Here is a 15,819-nt window from a genome sequence, read left to right on the forward strand (position 1 = left end):
ATATAACTAACGATATTTGATTCATGGTCGATTAATTTAAGGTAATTCCGTAATTATACTTAAATTAATAAAAATAATTATTTATAATTAATTTGATATAGTGCTGACATACTGTATAAATTTGTGTTTAAGATATAATGTAATTTACATTTTCTCTCAAGCAGACGCTTGGTTGCTTGTTCTAATCACAATGCAAAAGGTGATGGGATTTGAGATGAAGTGGGGGGGGGGGGGGTCTCGAACAAAAACACCTCTTATAGAATTCCCACACCTATCACCCAAGCATTACAACTAATCAATGCCTTTTCCATTCCTTTCTCCCACTGATTACACCTTAGGACTGCAGGAATGGAGACCGAGGCAGGCGTGCTCTTCTTTCAATTAAAGAAACAAACAGATCAATCCATTAACACAAAATTGAGATAAAACAAAAGAAGAGGTGAGCCACAGATCCTTGAATAATTGGATATGTCTTCAATCCCATAATTTGTCTATTACAAAGCCCCTTTCTCCACTTAAATCAAACTTGTAAAATATATATATGTATATACACATATATATAGTTCTCGAGTAAAGTTGCATGGAGCTTTTATGACTTGTTTTTCTTCCAGGTCTTCAAGATGCCTCTGAATCAGTTCTGGTTCTTTCATTTCTCCATGGCCCTTGGAGCTTGAAGCAATCAACATAAACTCTCTCAATATCAAACGACATAATAAATCTTAAGCAAACTAATTTTCTGGAATACTAAACTGTGATGTTTTTTTGTTTTAGTAAGGAATACCAATACCTAGTCCAGTTGCCTCTGAACCTTTCATTATCCGCAGTCTCCTACACGAATCGGTGAACATCCTGTATGAAAAATATAACAATGTAAAGCAATCCATCATCATAAAGAATTACCATATAAGAATAACTGATTGCAAGAATTCAGACACTATGAACTTGGGCCAATATGGCTGTATTTTAACCGCATTGGTACATTGCAATGTCAAATTACATGAACAAATGAAACAGAAAGTGCTTATGTAGGTGGAGGACTTACTCCCATGGAACATCGCCGACGAGCATCCAGTCACCGTCTTTGTCTCGGTATGTCAGCACGTACTCGGATCCGTGAAGAAGATCCATCAAACGACTCTCGCTAAGACCATCTCGCGCAGGAAGCTCGTTGGAATTGTATTTCCCTGAAACAAACCCGTCTATAAACATGAATCAACATACACTTGATCTAAAAGTCATAGTATGCTAAAATGTTTCGAAACAACACTTGATCTAAAAGTCATAGTATGCTAAAATGTTTCGAAACAAGTTAGCCCATCCTCAACAAAGAATTTTCTTTTTTTTGTTGAAGGCTAAGCTCTTCAAAACTCACTAAGCTTAGGCATAGAACAGATATCAGATAATAAGATTAGACTGCATCTTACCAATAGTGAAACAGCTGAACATCTTCTCCAAAGCTGATGAGAACTCCATATAGTTATTGTAGGTGTCGAGGTCAACCTTCCTCAGGTATGGTGCTCCATCCATGCTCACCTTTACATAGAGGCAACCAGCGCCTTCATCACTGTTCTTTGCCAAATTAGAGGCCATGCTGTTCTTCCTGAATGATCTAATTGGTGGCCATCCTACCACCTGTGCCCTGTTACAGAGAAAAAAAAACTTCTGCCTCAATAATCAATGTAAAATTTATTCCCAACAAAAACAAAGAGAAACATACTTTGCAGCAGGAGCACTAGCATGCTCATTTGCAGGAGGAACAAGTTTCTGCTTATCTTGAACTGGTTTTGGAGACTGGAGAACACGGACAACCTCTTTCATGATACACACAGATGGTCTTGCTTGCTGGGAATTGGTTTTGCTATCCAAACCGCCTCTAGGAGAGGCCAAGACAGCCCCTTTGGCCAACTCAACATCAGATTTACCTTTCATAGAGAAAACCCACTTCCCATTAGACGCATCGATGGCATCTGAGAAACCCCTCTTAGCTCCAGACACAAAGTTCTTCAAAGGGCTACTGGGAAAACCGTTCCTTTTATCATTTGTCTCCAAGTCTTTGACAAAAAGAGAGATTTTTCTCTCAGGAGACTGAAAACCCGGTAAGCCGAGTCTCAGCTCGGTTTCTTTGAGATTCAAAAAAGTGTCATTAGTGGTTTTGCTGGTTTTGTCTTCGATGATGGGGGGAATTGAAGAGGATGATGAAGAAAAAGAAGAAGAGATCTTCTCAGAGCTTCTTTCCATTGAAGAGGTCTCTGCTAAGCCTATGTAATCATGTTCCAAAGGTGTTGACATCAAGTATCAAATTCTTATGAACTATTGTTCTTGAAATACATACAACAAGCAAAATGAAGAACACGAAAGCTAATGTGAGTAGAGACAGAGAGTGTGCAGTCTGGTTAGGCTGTAGGGGAAGGGCTGGTTTTTGAAGAAGCTTAAAAAAGAAGCTTCTTTGGCCTTTCTGTAGCTGCTTAATTGCCTACTATTATTGCCCCGTTGCCCGGCAATTTCTTAATATTATTCTTTCGTGTATTTTACTTTCTCATAATCGAATTTGAAGAAAATAATAATTAGTTATATTTAAAAATATTTTAGATTTATATAGATTGTCTAATATTTGTATATTTATATGATATTGATATTACATTGTTCATCTCATTTATTTATATTATTTTTATAATAATTTCTTTAAAATATTTTTAAATACATCTACCTAAATAAATATTAAATGGTTATTGTTCCCATACATTTACCCAATTTCAATAGTTATATGTGAAATAAATAAAAATATAGTACTTCTAACCAACTTAAAATCATATTGCTCAGAAATAGCTTGCATTCAACAGTTATATTATTTGCAAAAGACATAGTCGAATTTGAAAATTTAAAAAGGAACATAAATGTATGAATCAATTTACTTCAGTAGATAAAAGAATTGTTGTTGTTCTTAGAAGGTATATGTTCAAACACCAACGACTGCAGTTAAGTAATTAATCAAATGATTAAATAAAAGGAAGAATTGACAATCTTATCAACAAAGTAATATTAGTTGCATTAATTTTTCAGAGCACTGCATGCGTGACTATCATAAAACCAAAACTCTCATTAGATGTGGAAAGTTGTCACGTAACAATCAATTGGAGATCTTATGGACCGTTTAGTTAATATTATTACGTGAAATAATATTATTTTGCTGAAAACATTTAACTACTAACTAAAAGAAATACCAGGTGAAAGTTCTTTGTACTACAAAACTTGACCATTTAATTCATGTGTGAGAAACACAATCACGAGAGTAAAAGCTTATGTTTTTTACCCAGCTAATGGAGATAGAAAGGGATAGTAATAATAATTTATCTTTTGTTGGAGACGCCTCGTTTGAGTTTAATGATTGTTTTTACTGAGAGTTGCAGTCCAAGTTGTCGGGGTAGGGGTGTTTAAATAATCGAATTAATTCGGTTAATCGACCAAATCGAATTAATTCGATTAATTCGATTCGATTATCGAATTAGTTCGGTCGATTAATGGTTAAGAAAATTTTTAAAATTCAGTTAACGGTTAATTCGGTTCGAATTCGATTAATTAACTGAATTAACCGAAATTAAATTTTAAATTTTAAATATATTATATATAACATATGGGCTCAGCCCAAACCATTTAAAACCCAATTAATAATTTAAGATCTAATAACTTTTAAACTTAAATCAATATTAATTAATTAAAAAAGTATATAAAATTTTTTATTTATAATTATATATTATTAAAATTAATTGTAAACTGTTTTTTAATTAAAAATATATATATATATAACATATGGGTTAAGCCAAACCATTTAAAACCCAATTAATAATTTAAGATCTAATAACTTTTAAACTTAAATCAATATTAATTAATTAAAAAATTTATCTGAAATTTTTATTTTATAATTATATATTATTTAAATTAATTATAAACTTTTTTTAATTAAAAAACATTTAATTTTTATATAAATTAGAAAATTTTTAAAAAAATTCGGTTAATTCGAAAATTAATCGAATTAACTGAAATTTATTCGGTTCGATTAATATATTTGAAAAAAAGTTCGGTTTGATTAACAGTTAAAGAATTTTTTTTTAATTAATTCAATTATAGTTAATTCGATTTGATTTAATTCGATTTTAACCGAATGAACAACCCTACGTCGGGGGTGAATCTTTTCTTACCACGCCGATATCTGTTGGTAATAATTGTGTAAACCCCAAAGAAACAGGCCATTAGCGCGCGTGCACCATGATCCGATGGTCTATAACATCTGGAAAATACGATCGGATAAGATATTACCACGTCACCATATGCTGTGGTTGGCCAAACATAATGGCGTTTTGTCGTTGGGGTTGACGGAGGTTAACTGTAATCATTCCGTCTTTGACCGCAGTCCTAAACTCCTAAATCCTAATCCTATTTTTTTCCATTATCTCCACGATTAAAGAAAAATAATTCATCAAAAGAATTAATAGTATGATATCGTTTAAGTAAGGTTTTAAGTTTGAATTTTTATATACATACAAAATTTTTGTTGAGAGACTTACCTAATAAAATTAGATGTACGACATAAATCGATCAAAATTAATCAAACTAAAACCTTAGAACCGAGAAGACAACAAAAAAATAATTCAATTTTTTATAATTCGGATTTTACATATAGGATGTGAAATTTTAAATTAAATTAACACATTAATAAAATCTTTTAATTTTAATTGATATTAAATTTTAAATTTATTCCCAAACAATTCGTTTTCTTATCAATACATCCCAATCTTTTTTTTTTACTTAATATTCTCCTCTAATTCTTTAACTTCTTAAGCCATACAAAATGCATTATTTTTACACATTAAATTATTTAAGTTAGAGGCTTAGAGCTTAGCAGTTAGCACACAAAATGTAATACTTGGGTATCTTAAAGGAAAGACTGAGTACATTGCATCACAACCCAAAAAAAAAAAAACTGCCCACTAAGAGCTGCCATTGGTAGGTACAATCAACAATGTGTTTCTCGGCCTCAAAAAAGGCTAGAATAATATTGCTTACACATTCATCACTTTCAAACAAGAAACAATAACTCCATTAAAGAAAAATAATTATATGCTGGAATTCAATACTGCTCACTGATTACAACCCACGATTTTTTTTCTCAAGGTTCTGTAATGATTGATCAAATTGTTGTTTCAATTCCTTGATTTAGCCTATAAGATCGATTACATTTCATGTGCTCTTGATTTCCATTAGCTTCTGCGGAAATATATAGAATTTAATTATTGGTGAGGGCTTAGCTGTCCATGTGTACACACAAATAAAGATGGCTCTGACGAGGGGTAGATATCAGGAATTATTATCGTATAATATGGTTAGGGCATTTAAACATGGATCTGTCATGCATTAAAATCTGGGATTTTTTTTTGTTTGCGGATTGATTGGACCATTCCTATGAAATGTGATAAAAAGGGCGTTTTTAGTTGATCATACACATATTCTGCTTAACCCATTGTTGATAATACTTTGACCATACCAAAAATACATTGCAAAGGAATAGTGATCGGGTGTGGTTGAAGTTTTATGTAACATCCTAAACCAATACGACACACGATCGATCAATTAGAATGTCACACGGAATCATCGGAGTGACTACTCAATTTGTTTTTCTTTTAAAATGACCATTTGTAACTACTCATGCTAAAATAATCAACTACGATTTAAATAAAATAGTTTACATAGGAGCACCCAAAATAATGTTTAAATCATACAGACCATAGTTTAAAATAAGTTACGATTCATACAAAAATATACAAATTAGGGTTTACAAATATACATGCTCTCTAAAGATGAACTCGAGACGTACTCTGCACTACTGGGTCTGGATCACTATAGTCAAAAAGTCCTCGGACTGCTCCTCGACTAACCTGCGTAAGGAAACAAATTCCAAATGATGAGCTAACTAGTCAGTGCCACACTAACAACTGAGTCATACTAAAAGTGTTCATGACATACTCAAGCTATCAAGTCTACTACAATATGTTCTGTTCTGTTGGTCAACTCCTTGAGTGTTGTACCTTGCGCCCAAGTTAATCTGCTTTAAAATTGCTTTAGTGAGTATTATCGAATACTCACTCTATACGCAATTGATAGACATCATGGTGCGACTGAGGGTTTTGCATCTCAGAGCTCACATACCCTTCTAGTCTACCCTAGATATGGCTCCCGAAATTCTCTACATCGGAAACCATACCCCTAACTAACCTACCATTTCTTCTAAAGAGTGTTAAAGCCTCGACAAACATAGTTAGTTAGAAGGGCCTCAGCCCTACCTAAGGATATATCCGGACTGAATCTATACTTTCTATAATGCTAACATTTTCTAAAGGAACTCAGGTGTCTTGGTCATTTCCCGAGCATCATCCAAGACTATTTTTATGTCATCCTAATAAATCTTGTTTCTAAGTGTAATTAATATCATTAATATTCCCACTTGCAGTCTTATTTGATGATAAAAAGAAGTGTTGGGCTACCTCGAGTCTAATTCCCTTAAAAACTGACATTTTTGCCTAAAATAGACTGAAAATATCGGTACTAACCCAAGAATATCGATACTATTGCAAAAGTTTCTATACTTTATATAAATATCGATACTTTTAAACATTCTGCTTTATGGGAGTTTAGAAACTATGACTCAAAGTTTCGATACTATTGAATGAGTATCGATACTTTTACCCAAAAACTCACGAATTTCCCCAAAACGAAGAACTAGTATCGATATTATCCCAATAATATTGATACTTTACCTACAGAAATCATATAACATATACTAAAATGCTATAATTCAATCTCAAAGACCTTAGTGAGGTCCCCAAACATTCTTAAAGTTTTATTTGATCAACAAGGGTCATAATAGAGACTTTAAACACATTTATAACTCTAAAACAAGAATTTCACCATAAAAAAGCTTATCATGCTCAACTCAACAATTTAAACTATTTTGAACTTTTAATGACTCATTAAGAGTATGAAAGAGTTGTAAAAGTGTTACCTTGCTTCTTGGATGGCTAGAAACTTTCTCAATTCACTAAAGATTTAATCTTTCTTTTCCTTTAGGTCTTGAGCTTTCTCCTATCTCCTTCACTTAAGAAAATGATAAAATGGATTACCAATACATCTAGGGGTTGAATAACATCTAAACAAACTCCCTATAACTCAAAACTTAACTAGAATCCATAGATTCCCACAAATCTCCCAAGACCTATTTTTTGTTCAATGGATAAAAACTAGTGAAAGGGAGCTCAAAATGAAGCTAGAAGGATGAAGTTTGATAATCTTACCTTGGATGGATCCAACTAGACTTGAATTTCTTTGAGATTCTTACTTAAAGAAAGATTGAAGAAGAGAGAAATATGAGAAGATAAGAAGAGTGTTTGGTGAGTTGTGTAGGGGTTGTTCACGATGAAAATATAATATGAGGGATTTTCAGTTTTCAAAATAACTATGGGTAAACTACACTTTTAGTCCCATTACTTTTATTATCATGAATTACTCATCTCCTTTCATTAACTCTCTTGGGCCCCAACTCAAATCCAATAACAACAACTTGGTCCAACTAATATAATAAGGTCCAATGGCTCAACTTTGGGCTTCTAGTTGACCCAAACTACTAATCCGGAATTCAATGCATTACATTTTAAGTGGTTATTCAACTATGATGACGATGGAAACCTAATCGCAGTAGCACACCAGAAATGGATGCTCTGGAATCTACACACGCATACGCATACGCATATGCATACATGTATATGTATATGTACCACAACCAAGATAAACCGCATATACTGGTTGCATAATCGTTTGAGATTATAGCACGAGAACTAAATTTAAAATGTAACACCAGCTTGTAAAAATGGGCAAAAATGGCATGTGAAGCAATCAAACAAAAATGGCTGACATTTCTTCTTCTCTGCTCCTTGCTATGCTTGTTTGTACTGAAAAAATGAGGGCGGTCCAGACTTGATTGCTAAAAGATAAAGTTGAAGACAATAGTGACAAAAGCACGTACCTGCAGATTATGTAAATCTCAAAATTTGATCCCCTCAATACGACATAGGGTCGGCTGCTCTGTTTTGTCTGTTCTGCTGCCGACCTCGTCAACTGGTAACATGTGGAGGAAATCTTTTTCTAAAAAAAGTTGATACCCTATAATAAAACATGAACATAATTTTCAATCGGAAATAGCAATAACTTTAGACATGTTGGTATTTCTGGACTATTAAACAACAAAGTGTCTTTCCAAGTATCCTTTTCGGCTCCTCCATTCAATTACTGTTCTTAGAGTAACTTGTTTTGTTTGGCGAAATGGGAAAAATGAAGTAATCCCTGAAAAGAAAAGAAAAATGTATTTACATGGAAAATAAAATTGTGACATTATGAAATCTCTAAACATGATTTATATACTATTTCTAACCGGGCTTGAATTTTTGGATTAATATTATTTCATATTTTGTTTTTCTAAGTTTGAAGGTTTTTTTAAGTATAATAAGTTTAAGTAATATATAGTGCGGTACAAAAATTGTATGCTTAAATGTATCTTTCGCCCTCAAGTTAAAAAAAAAACCAATGTGGTCCTTATCTTTTTTTGGATCAATGTGGCTCTCTAACTCGAAAAAAGAATTTAATGTGATCATTTGACCAACGTTTTTCATCATTGATCAAAATTCCGTTAATTCTTACTGTTATAATTTGGGTGAATTACACCATTCATCACACAACTATTTTTTCTCTTCTATTTTGGTCATTAAACTCTAAAAGTTTTCAATTTCAAATGCAACAAAACATTTACTTTTTTTAATTTTAATCCTTTTGATCAACAATGGAAGAGCTTGAAAACATCCATTTGTGTTCATTTATGAAAGCTTATACATACATATATATATATATATATATATAAGCTTTCATAAATGAACACAAATGGATGTTTTCAATCAAACTTTTCATCCGCCATAACTGAAACTAAAGAAAGCTTCGGTTGATAAACTAAAAGAAAATGGGTAGGAAAAGAAAGGGTGTGGAAATGGCGGAGGAACAAACGATGGACTGGGAAGAAATGGTAAAAAAGCTGCCGCAACAACCGCCGGGCTGGGCGGCATTAGGAGGACCAGGAAGCGATACATGGGTGTGAGACAAAGGCCGTCTGGGCGTTGGGTGGCGGAGATCAAAGACACGATACAAAAGGGTTTGGTTAGGCACGTTCGATACGGCGGAAGAAGCCGCTTGCTTGCTTTGCGGTGCGAATACGATAACAAATATCTGGCCTTGTTCTTCATCGTCATCGACGTTGAATCCGACTCCGGCCCTTTCTTCGAAGAACAGTGAACGTCTTCTCCAAAGGATCAAAGCTAACAAATATAATCCGTGTTCTCCATTGCCGCCACCGCCAACTTCTTCCACGCCGCAGCCTGTTAGTATCAACAACAATGCGAACGATGTTCTCGACGATTTATCGAACGATGAAATCTTCAATGCGTTAAGCGTTGTTGATAACGAAGATGATCAATGACAGAAAACGTTGGTTAAAGAGTCACATTGAGTTCTTTTTTTGAGTTGAAGGACCATATTGATCTAAAAAAATGATAGAGGACACATTATTTTTTTAAAACTTTAGGGACTAAAGATACATTTAAGCCAAAATTGTAATATTTGATGTTTTGTGGAAATGAGTTTGGATTCATTATTACATAAAACATTCCGAATTAAGAAAGTAATGAAATGTTGCACGAATTAAATTAAGTTAGTGGTTAAAAGAATAATTATTATTTTTAAAAGCTCATGATTCGAGCACCAACGATTATAGCATGAGTTTTGAGTGTTATAACATATACTATTTTATAATTATCTTAGTTTAATAGAAAAAAAGTAATGAAATATTTTGAATAAAGTAGAATGATTTATGTAATTGGCCATTACTTATCTAAACGTGCTCAACTTAAATGGCATTCGGGATTCGTGGAACCTAATTGTTTAAATTCCTACTTAATTTTGGGCCATTCCTTTAGATGTAAGTTTGGATTTTTCCTGATAATTCGAGTTCGGATCATTTCAACCACTTCAAGCCTTCATCACCAGAACTTAGAACTAATTTGTGAACAATAAGATTTATAGTATGAATTACCACATCAAAATAAGTGGTGATTGAAGTTATTCACCCACTTATTCTTATTTTAAAAAAGAAAAGAAGAAAGGAAGTGGATAGTGAACTAGATCATCACATAAATGAATTAACATTGGAAAAACATCATGGAGTTCGATCCTAAGAACTGGGCATCACGGACTTTTTTTCCTTTTTTAAGACAACAGGAGAATACTCTCCGCTTGCTACAGAGAAATGAAAAATAACGATACAAGCTTCATCTAGTGAAGCTCAAACATACCTGATCCTGGATAATTTCATGATTCCGGTTTGGAAATTTGCAGATACACCATCTGCGTATATCCATTAAACACAGATCTCTCGAGCCTGTCTAGACCGAGCCGCTGAAACATGCGATACCGGCCATCTTCAACAATAGGTGTTGGGGCACGGGCAGGATCATAGCGAGTTTGGTGGGTGAAGGGAAGGACCAGCTGCTGGTAGTAGCTCCCAATAGACATCGAGAATCGACTCTACAAACATGCTATTTCGAAAATGTTCGGAATGAGAGATTTGGGTATTGTTGTGGTTAAAGTTATCCCGCATCTCTCCTCGAACACCCCACCATGCTTCGTTTCGCGCACACAGTTCATCTGTATCCACAGACTTCTCCCAGAATTTATTTCTCTTCGATCTAATCCTGGCTTCATAACTGTCCTTAAAGCAGCTATGGCCACCTTCTGAATGAACAAATTCCACTGTTAGGTAACAAAATAAACAGAAAAGAAAGAGATTCAAACATACCACATTTATACAACATTATGCAACAATCTATCATTTCACTTGGTGAATTAAAGAAGGAACTGAAAATAGAGTTTTAAGAAGAAATAAAAGCCAGAAGAGAAATACCAAGCCTCATAAAAGAAAGAGTTCCTTTAGACACCGCCAGAAATCCCTCTTCGAGCCAACAGGAGATCACTCACGTACATAAATAATTGGGTAAATTACTCATTTAGTACCTAAACTATCAGTTTTAATCTATTTTAGTTCCTGAACTTCCAATTTTTTAAAAACCATACCTACAATTTTGTTTTTGTTTCATTTTAGTACCCATTAAAATTGAATGTTTAGTTTTAAAAAAAATTGAAACTTTATGTATTAAAACAGACCAAAATTGATAGTTTAGGTACTAAACGCGTTAAGTTTTTAACGTCGGGTACTAAAATGAAACAAAAAATAAACTTTAGGCATGATTTTGAAAAAAATAAAAGTTTAAGTCCTAAAACGGACAAAAACTAATAATTTAGGTACGAAATGCGTAGTTTACCCTAGATAATTTACCATTAACCTAACATCTAAATACAAGCAACAACAAAAGAAAATACAAGCTACTAATATGAATAAAACCATATGAGAAATACCGGATCATATCTTGTTACTCTTGAAAAGTGTAATCATAATAACATTTTTTTAAGATCCACGGTACTTGGATGCAATAAGTACCTTTTCAATTCCTTTTGATGATCATCAAAGAAGACAAGAACCCGGCTGAAATCAGAAATTCCATGCTTCTTAAGCACCTTTGTCCCATTCAACACGTCCAAAATCCGCAAAATACTTTCCAGCAAAGTACGTGCAATTTCCATCAACATAAGCAGGCCCCTTTTTCAAGTACTTCTCAGGATGCCGGGGTGTGAATGAGATAATTGGTGTGTCAGGCATTGCTTGCCGCAGAACCCAAGTGGAATGTCCCTTTAAAGCACCACTCTCGATCATTAAATCCGGTTGTAGCCATCTGGCAATGAACCAAAGCCCAAAGCTATGGTCAAAACCCATTCCATACATGTTGATTGGACGTGTTCCATATATTGGAGCAAACTCCTCCAAGCCCTTGACTAAATCTTTGGATGTTCATTCAACTGTTTTTCCTTGTTTCGATCTGCCTTTTGCCAAGGACACGAAGTAAATGGGCGCAAACCAAGGGAGATAAGATTAAAAAAGTTAACATGAAATCAGGTCTTTAGCTTTAAGTAAATTTATTAAATAAAAAACGACATTCAACAGAACAAATACCAGAAACAAGCAAATCAACATAACATAGATTGCGAAGTAAAGAGGTAAAATATTCATAAAAGTAATGAAAATAGCCTCAATTCTGATATGAAGAACAAAATCTCATATGAAGAAACACATGAGCAAAAGAAAACCAAAGATTTGTTCTTGATAATCTGCAACAATCAATAAATCGGGCTGAATATAGATTCACTGTTTCGTTATAACTTAATAAAGATTTAAGAGCCAAGTAGGCAAAAAATTGATTGTTGATTGGCATCCAGACTCCAATACTGATTTTAAAGTTCCGAGGATAGTTATTCAACAGGGAAACCGATTCCGAAATTCGTTCCAAGTAAATTCATATTATCAACAGGACTTCATTATCCACTTTCCAGTGAATGTTTCACTACGGACATCAAATAGTACTGTTTACCTTGTTTGGTTTAACATCAAGTCATCAACATTACAACTATTTTCATTAGACTATCTAAAATTTGTAAAAACTTTATATTTATTATATAATTAATATATTAAAACATTTTTTTTAAAAAAAAACCCTTTATATTTGCAAACTCTTGTTACACCAATTTTTTGTTGTTGTGAATTATCAGAGGTTAAACGTTTATATGTTCAATATATTTTTTAAAGATAAGAAATATCTTATAAATCAAAGATAAAATTAATAACATTCAATTCTAAATCATTCACTTTCAAGCAACATTCAAACTCACCATATAACCTTAGAACATCATAAATATAATATTAATAAAATAATAAATTAAATATTAAAGCATTAGTTAAATGTGTAACACAATTTAAATACTAATATAATAAGAAATAAAAACATTTAATAATTTACACAATAAATAATTAGTTACAAAGTTAGAAATACAATAAAGTATCCATATGAACAAAGCACTTATCTTAGGGGTAATATGATCCAAAAGGGAAGGAATCGTACAATATCTAATAGGATAAAGTACACAAATAGTCCCCGACTATAAAGTGTTGCTTTTTTAATCCCATAACTATTAAAAGTTACAAAATAGTCCTCCGACTATAGGCGTTACTTTGTTGAGTCTCTCGACTATTAAAAGTTACAAAGTGTTGCCTTGGGTTTGGGTTTTTTTAACCTTCTTTAGCTGTGCCCATTTTCTTTATTTCTTTCCTTGGTATTATTATGGGAGATTCAAAGGCTTCATCAGCTATTCTACATAAATCCTTCACCAACAAGAGGCTTAGCATCGTCTTGGATGAAACTAACTTCCTGCTATGGAAGTAACAGGTGCTTCTGGCAGTGAGAAACCATTGTTTGGAAAATTTTCTCACAAGTGTTGACACTTCATCCCTTGCTACGGTGGTTCGTGATAATGGATCAGTCGCTGAGAATGAGTCTTATGACCTTTTTTGTTGCACAAGATAGTGCACTCGCTTTGTGGCTTCTACCCACGATGAACCCATCGATTATTCCTCATCTGGTCAGAGGTGATACCGCGACACAAGTATGGTCCACGGTCACCAAGTTCTTCGCAAATACATCAACGACTACGATAATGACTTAACATTATTGGTTGAAGGTTGTTCGCAAAGGAGATATGAGTATGGGAGCTTATATCTCTCACATCAAAGCTCTTGCTGCGTGTGGGAGTCCGGTGTCGGAGTTTGAGCAAGTGACGACTATTTTGAAGAAGAGGAAATGGTCTGTCAAATATGATGAGTCAACTAATTTAACATGTCATGTCAGCATTCCATTACTGCAGTAACGACTGTTGACAACGAGTGACTGATTTGTAACAAATTGATAACATTAGTGAACAATTTGTTATTTTTGAAACTTCAGTGGGGAAAACAAAAAATACTCAAACATTAGTGATCATTTGTATAGTTTAGCCTAAAAATAATGTATCCATATTTGACTATATACCAGTACTGACGAGTTATTAATAAATGACCAGCCAGCGGCTTATGACCTTCCCCAGCTGAAGTACACAAACAAACCTGGTTTAAGGCAAACCTGTCCTTAGGCAAATTCTATATCCTTCAGTGACTAGCATTCTCAGTCTGCATTTTCGAACCATCATTCAAACTCATCTCATCACCACCGGGATCGATACCCTCCCTCTTCCGCAAGCGAAGAACGATGTAACAAAGTATTGTCAAGCCTAAAACAAGTGCTTCAACCACCAAAGCTGTCAGAACATAGTCTTTCACATACCTGGAGCGTTTGCATCCAAACAAAACACCATTTCTAGGGCATACCAAATACAGAACCAAAAGAGAAAAAGGATTCTACAAGGTGCTGTTTAGAGAGGTTGTTTGGTTGGTGTATTCTTGCACTTAAATTGAGATTGTTATATCGCGTCTTTGTCAAGTATGGTACAAAATATATTACAGGCCGTGGAAAGAATAAAAAATGGGATGGATTCTAAAGATTCATTTTCCCTCTTGATGAGCTGCCGTTTGCTTTCACGGTCAGGTTTACGTGACGCGGCACATTTCATAGTGGCAAACCAAATGGTGGGCCTATTTGCTATTACTGCTTTAAGCCCAATAGCCCTGCGTACGAGGGAGTGTTACGTTGAATATTACCCATTCTCGGTTCAAAAACAGTGTGGCTAATCGGATTGCCAAACTTGCCTCGAAGGATCATTTCGACCTTCAGTATGCTTCCCCTCCTGTTGAAGTTAGGGATCTTTTTGCTCGCGACGCTACATCAGCACAGATGGTTTTTGCAACCTCAGACTTAAGACTGATGTCTCAGTCAGTATCATTCTCAATTCAAAAAAAAAAAAAAAATGCCTGTCAAATCTATGATGAATTAGCTAGCTATAAGATTACAGCTTTATCAAATGAATGGTGATCTGTTTTTTGTCATATCTTGGAGTCTCCAAACTATTAAAAGTTAGTCGTTTAATTATTTATATGATATAAATTCGTCGTTTCTATTAAAAATTGATGGTCATTTAAGTTATACGTTAACTTTAATGATTATGATATATTTAGTCTCCTTTTACATTATATATATTGTTTATAAACTTGATGAAATAATATAAACGGAGATTTAATCTACAAAATACAACTTAAAATATTACGAGATTAGATTTTATAGTATCATAATAAAAAAATTAACGTTCAACTCAGACAATCATCAAATTTTAACGAAAAATGATGAATTTGAAATATATGAATAATTTAGTGATCATTTTATAACTTTTAATAATTAGAGAATTTAACAAGATAGTATCTTATAATCAAAGAATCATTTGTGTACTTTACCTTTATAATAAATTAATAGTACTAAGAAACTGACATACATGACATGAGATGTATATACCATTGAATGATAAACACGTATGCATGAGGCATGAGTCATGAGGCACATATTTGTAGTTAAAACTCAGCATCACTCTTTTTATTTTGTTTGAAAAAGCCATTTTAATGACGTTTCCAATAGTTTTATTGAACCGAAAGAATACATTGATTGCGGGGAAATTCTCACGTGCTAATATACGGTTATGAAAATGAGTTATTGTTTTTATTATTATTGTTTAACAAAATCGGTAAAAAATTATCAAAAATATTATTATTTTTATTGATTTTGTAATTATTAGACGTTTAATTGATTT

The 15,819-nt window shown here is 33.4% G+C and overlaps 1 protein-coding gene and 1 pseudogene across 2 annotated transcripts; both read right to left on the reverse strand.

Annotated features, from left to right (window-relative positions):
* Window positions 1-599: 599 nt before the first annotated feature.
* LOC120131661 (auxin-responsive protein IAA27-like) lies at window positions 600-2,405 on the reverse strand. Of its 2 annotated transcripts, XM_039148603.1 has the most exons (5): window positions 1,718-2,405; window positions 1,425-1,639; window positions 1,043-1,184; window positions 788-849; window positions 600-669 (listed from the first exon to the last, which is right to left on the reverse strand). In XM_039148603.1, exons 1-5 carry the CDS (start codon window positions 2,287-2,289, stop codon window positions 647-649), a joined length of 1,014 nt encoding a protein of 337 aa, XP_039004534.1. In that variant the 5' UTR covers window positions 2,290-2,405; the 3' UTR covers window positions 600-646. The 2 variants fall into 2 exon arrangements, with proteins under 2 accessions (XP_039004534.1, XP_039004535.1); XM_039148604.1 differs by lacking the exons at window positions 600-669; window positions 788-849; window positions 1,043-1,184 and adding an exon at window positions 1,185-1,228.
* Window positions 2,406-10,378: 7,973 nt separating this feature from the next.
* LOC120131662 lies at window positions 10,379-11,983 on the reverse strand (annotated as a pseudogene).
* Between the last annotated feature and the right edge of the window lie 3,836 nt (window positions 11,984-15,819).

The sequence above is a fragment of the Hibiscus syriacus genome, unplaced genomic scaffold (assembly GCF_006381635.1).
Source record: "Hibiscus syriacus cultivar Baekdansim isolate YM2019G1 unplaced genomic scaffold, ASM638163v2 tig00110556_pilon, whole genome shotgun sequence".
NCBI classification, from domain to species: domain Eukaryota; kingdom Viridiplantae; phylum Streptophyta; class Magnoliopsida; order Malvales; family Malvaceae; genus Hibiscus; species Hibiscus syriacus.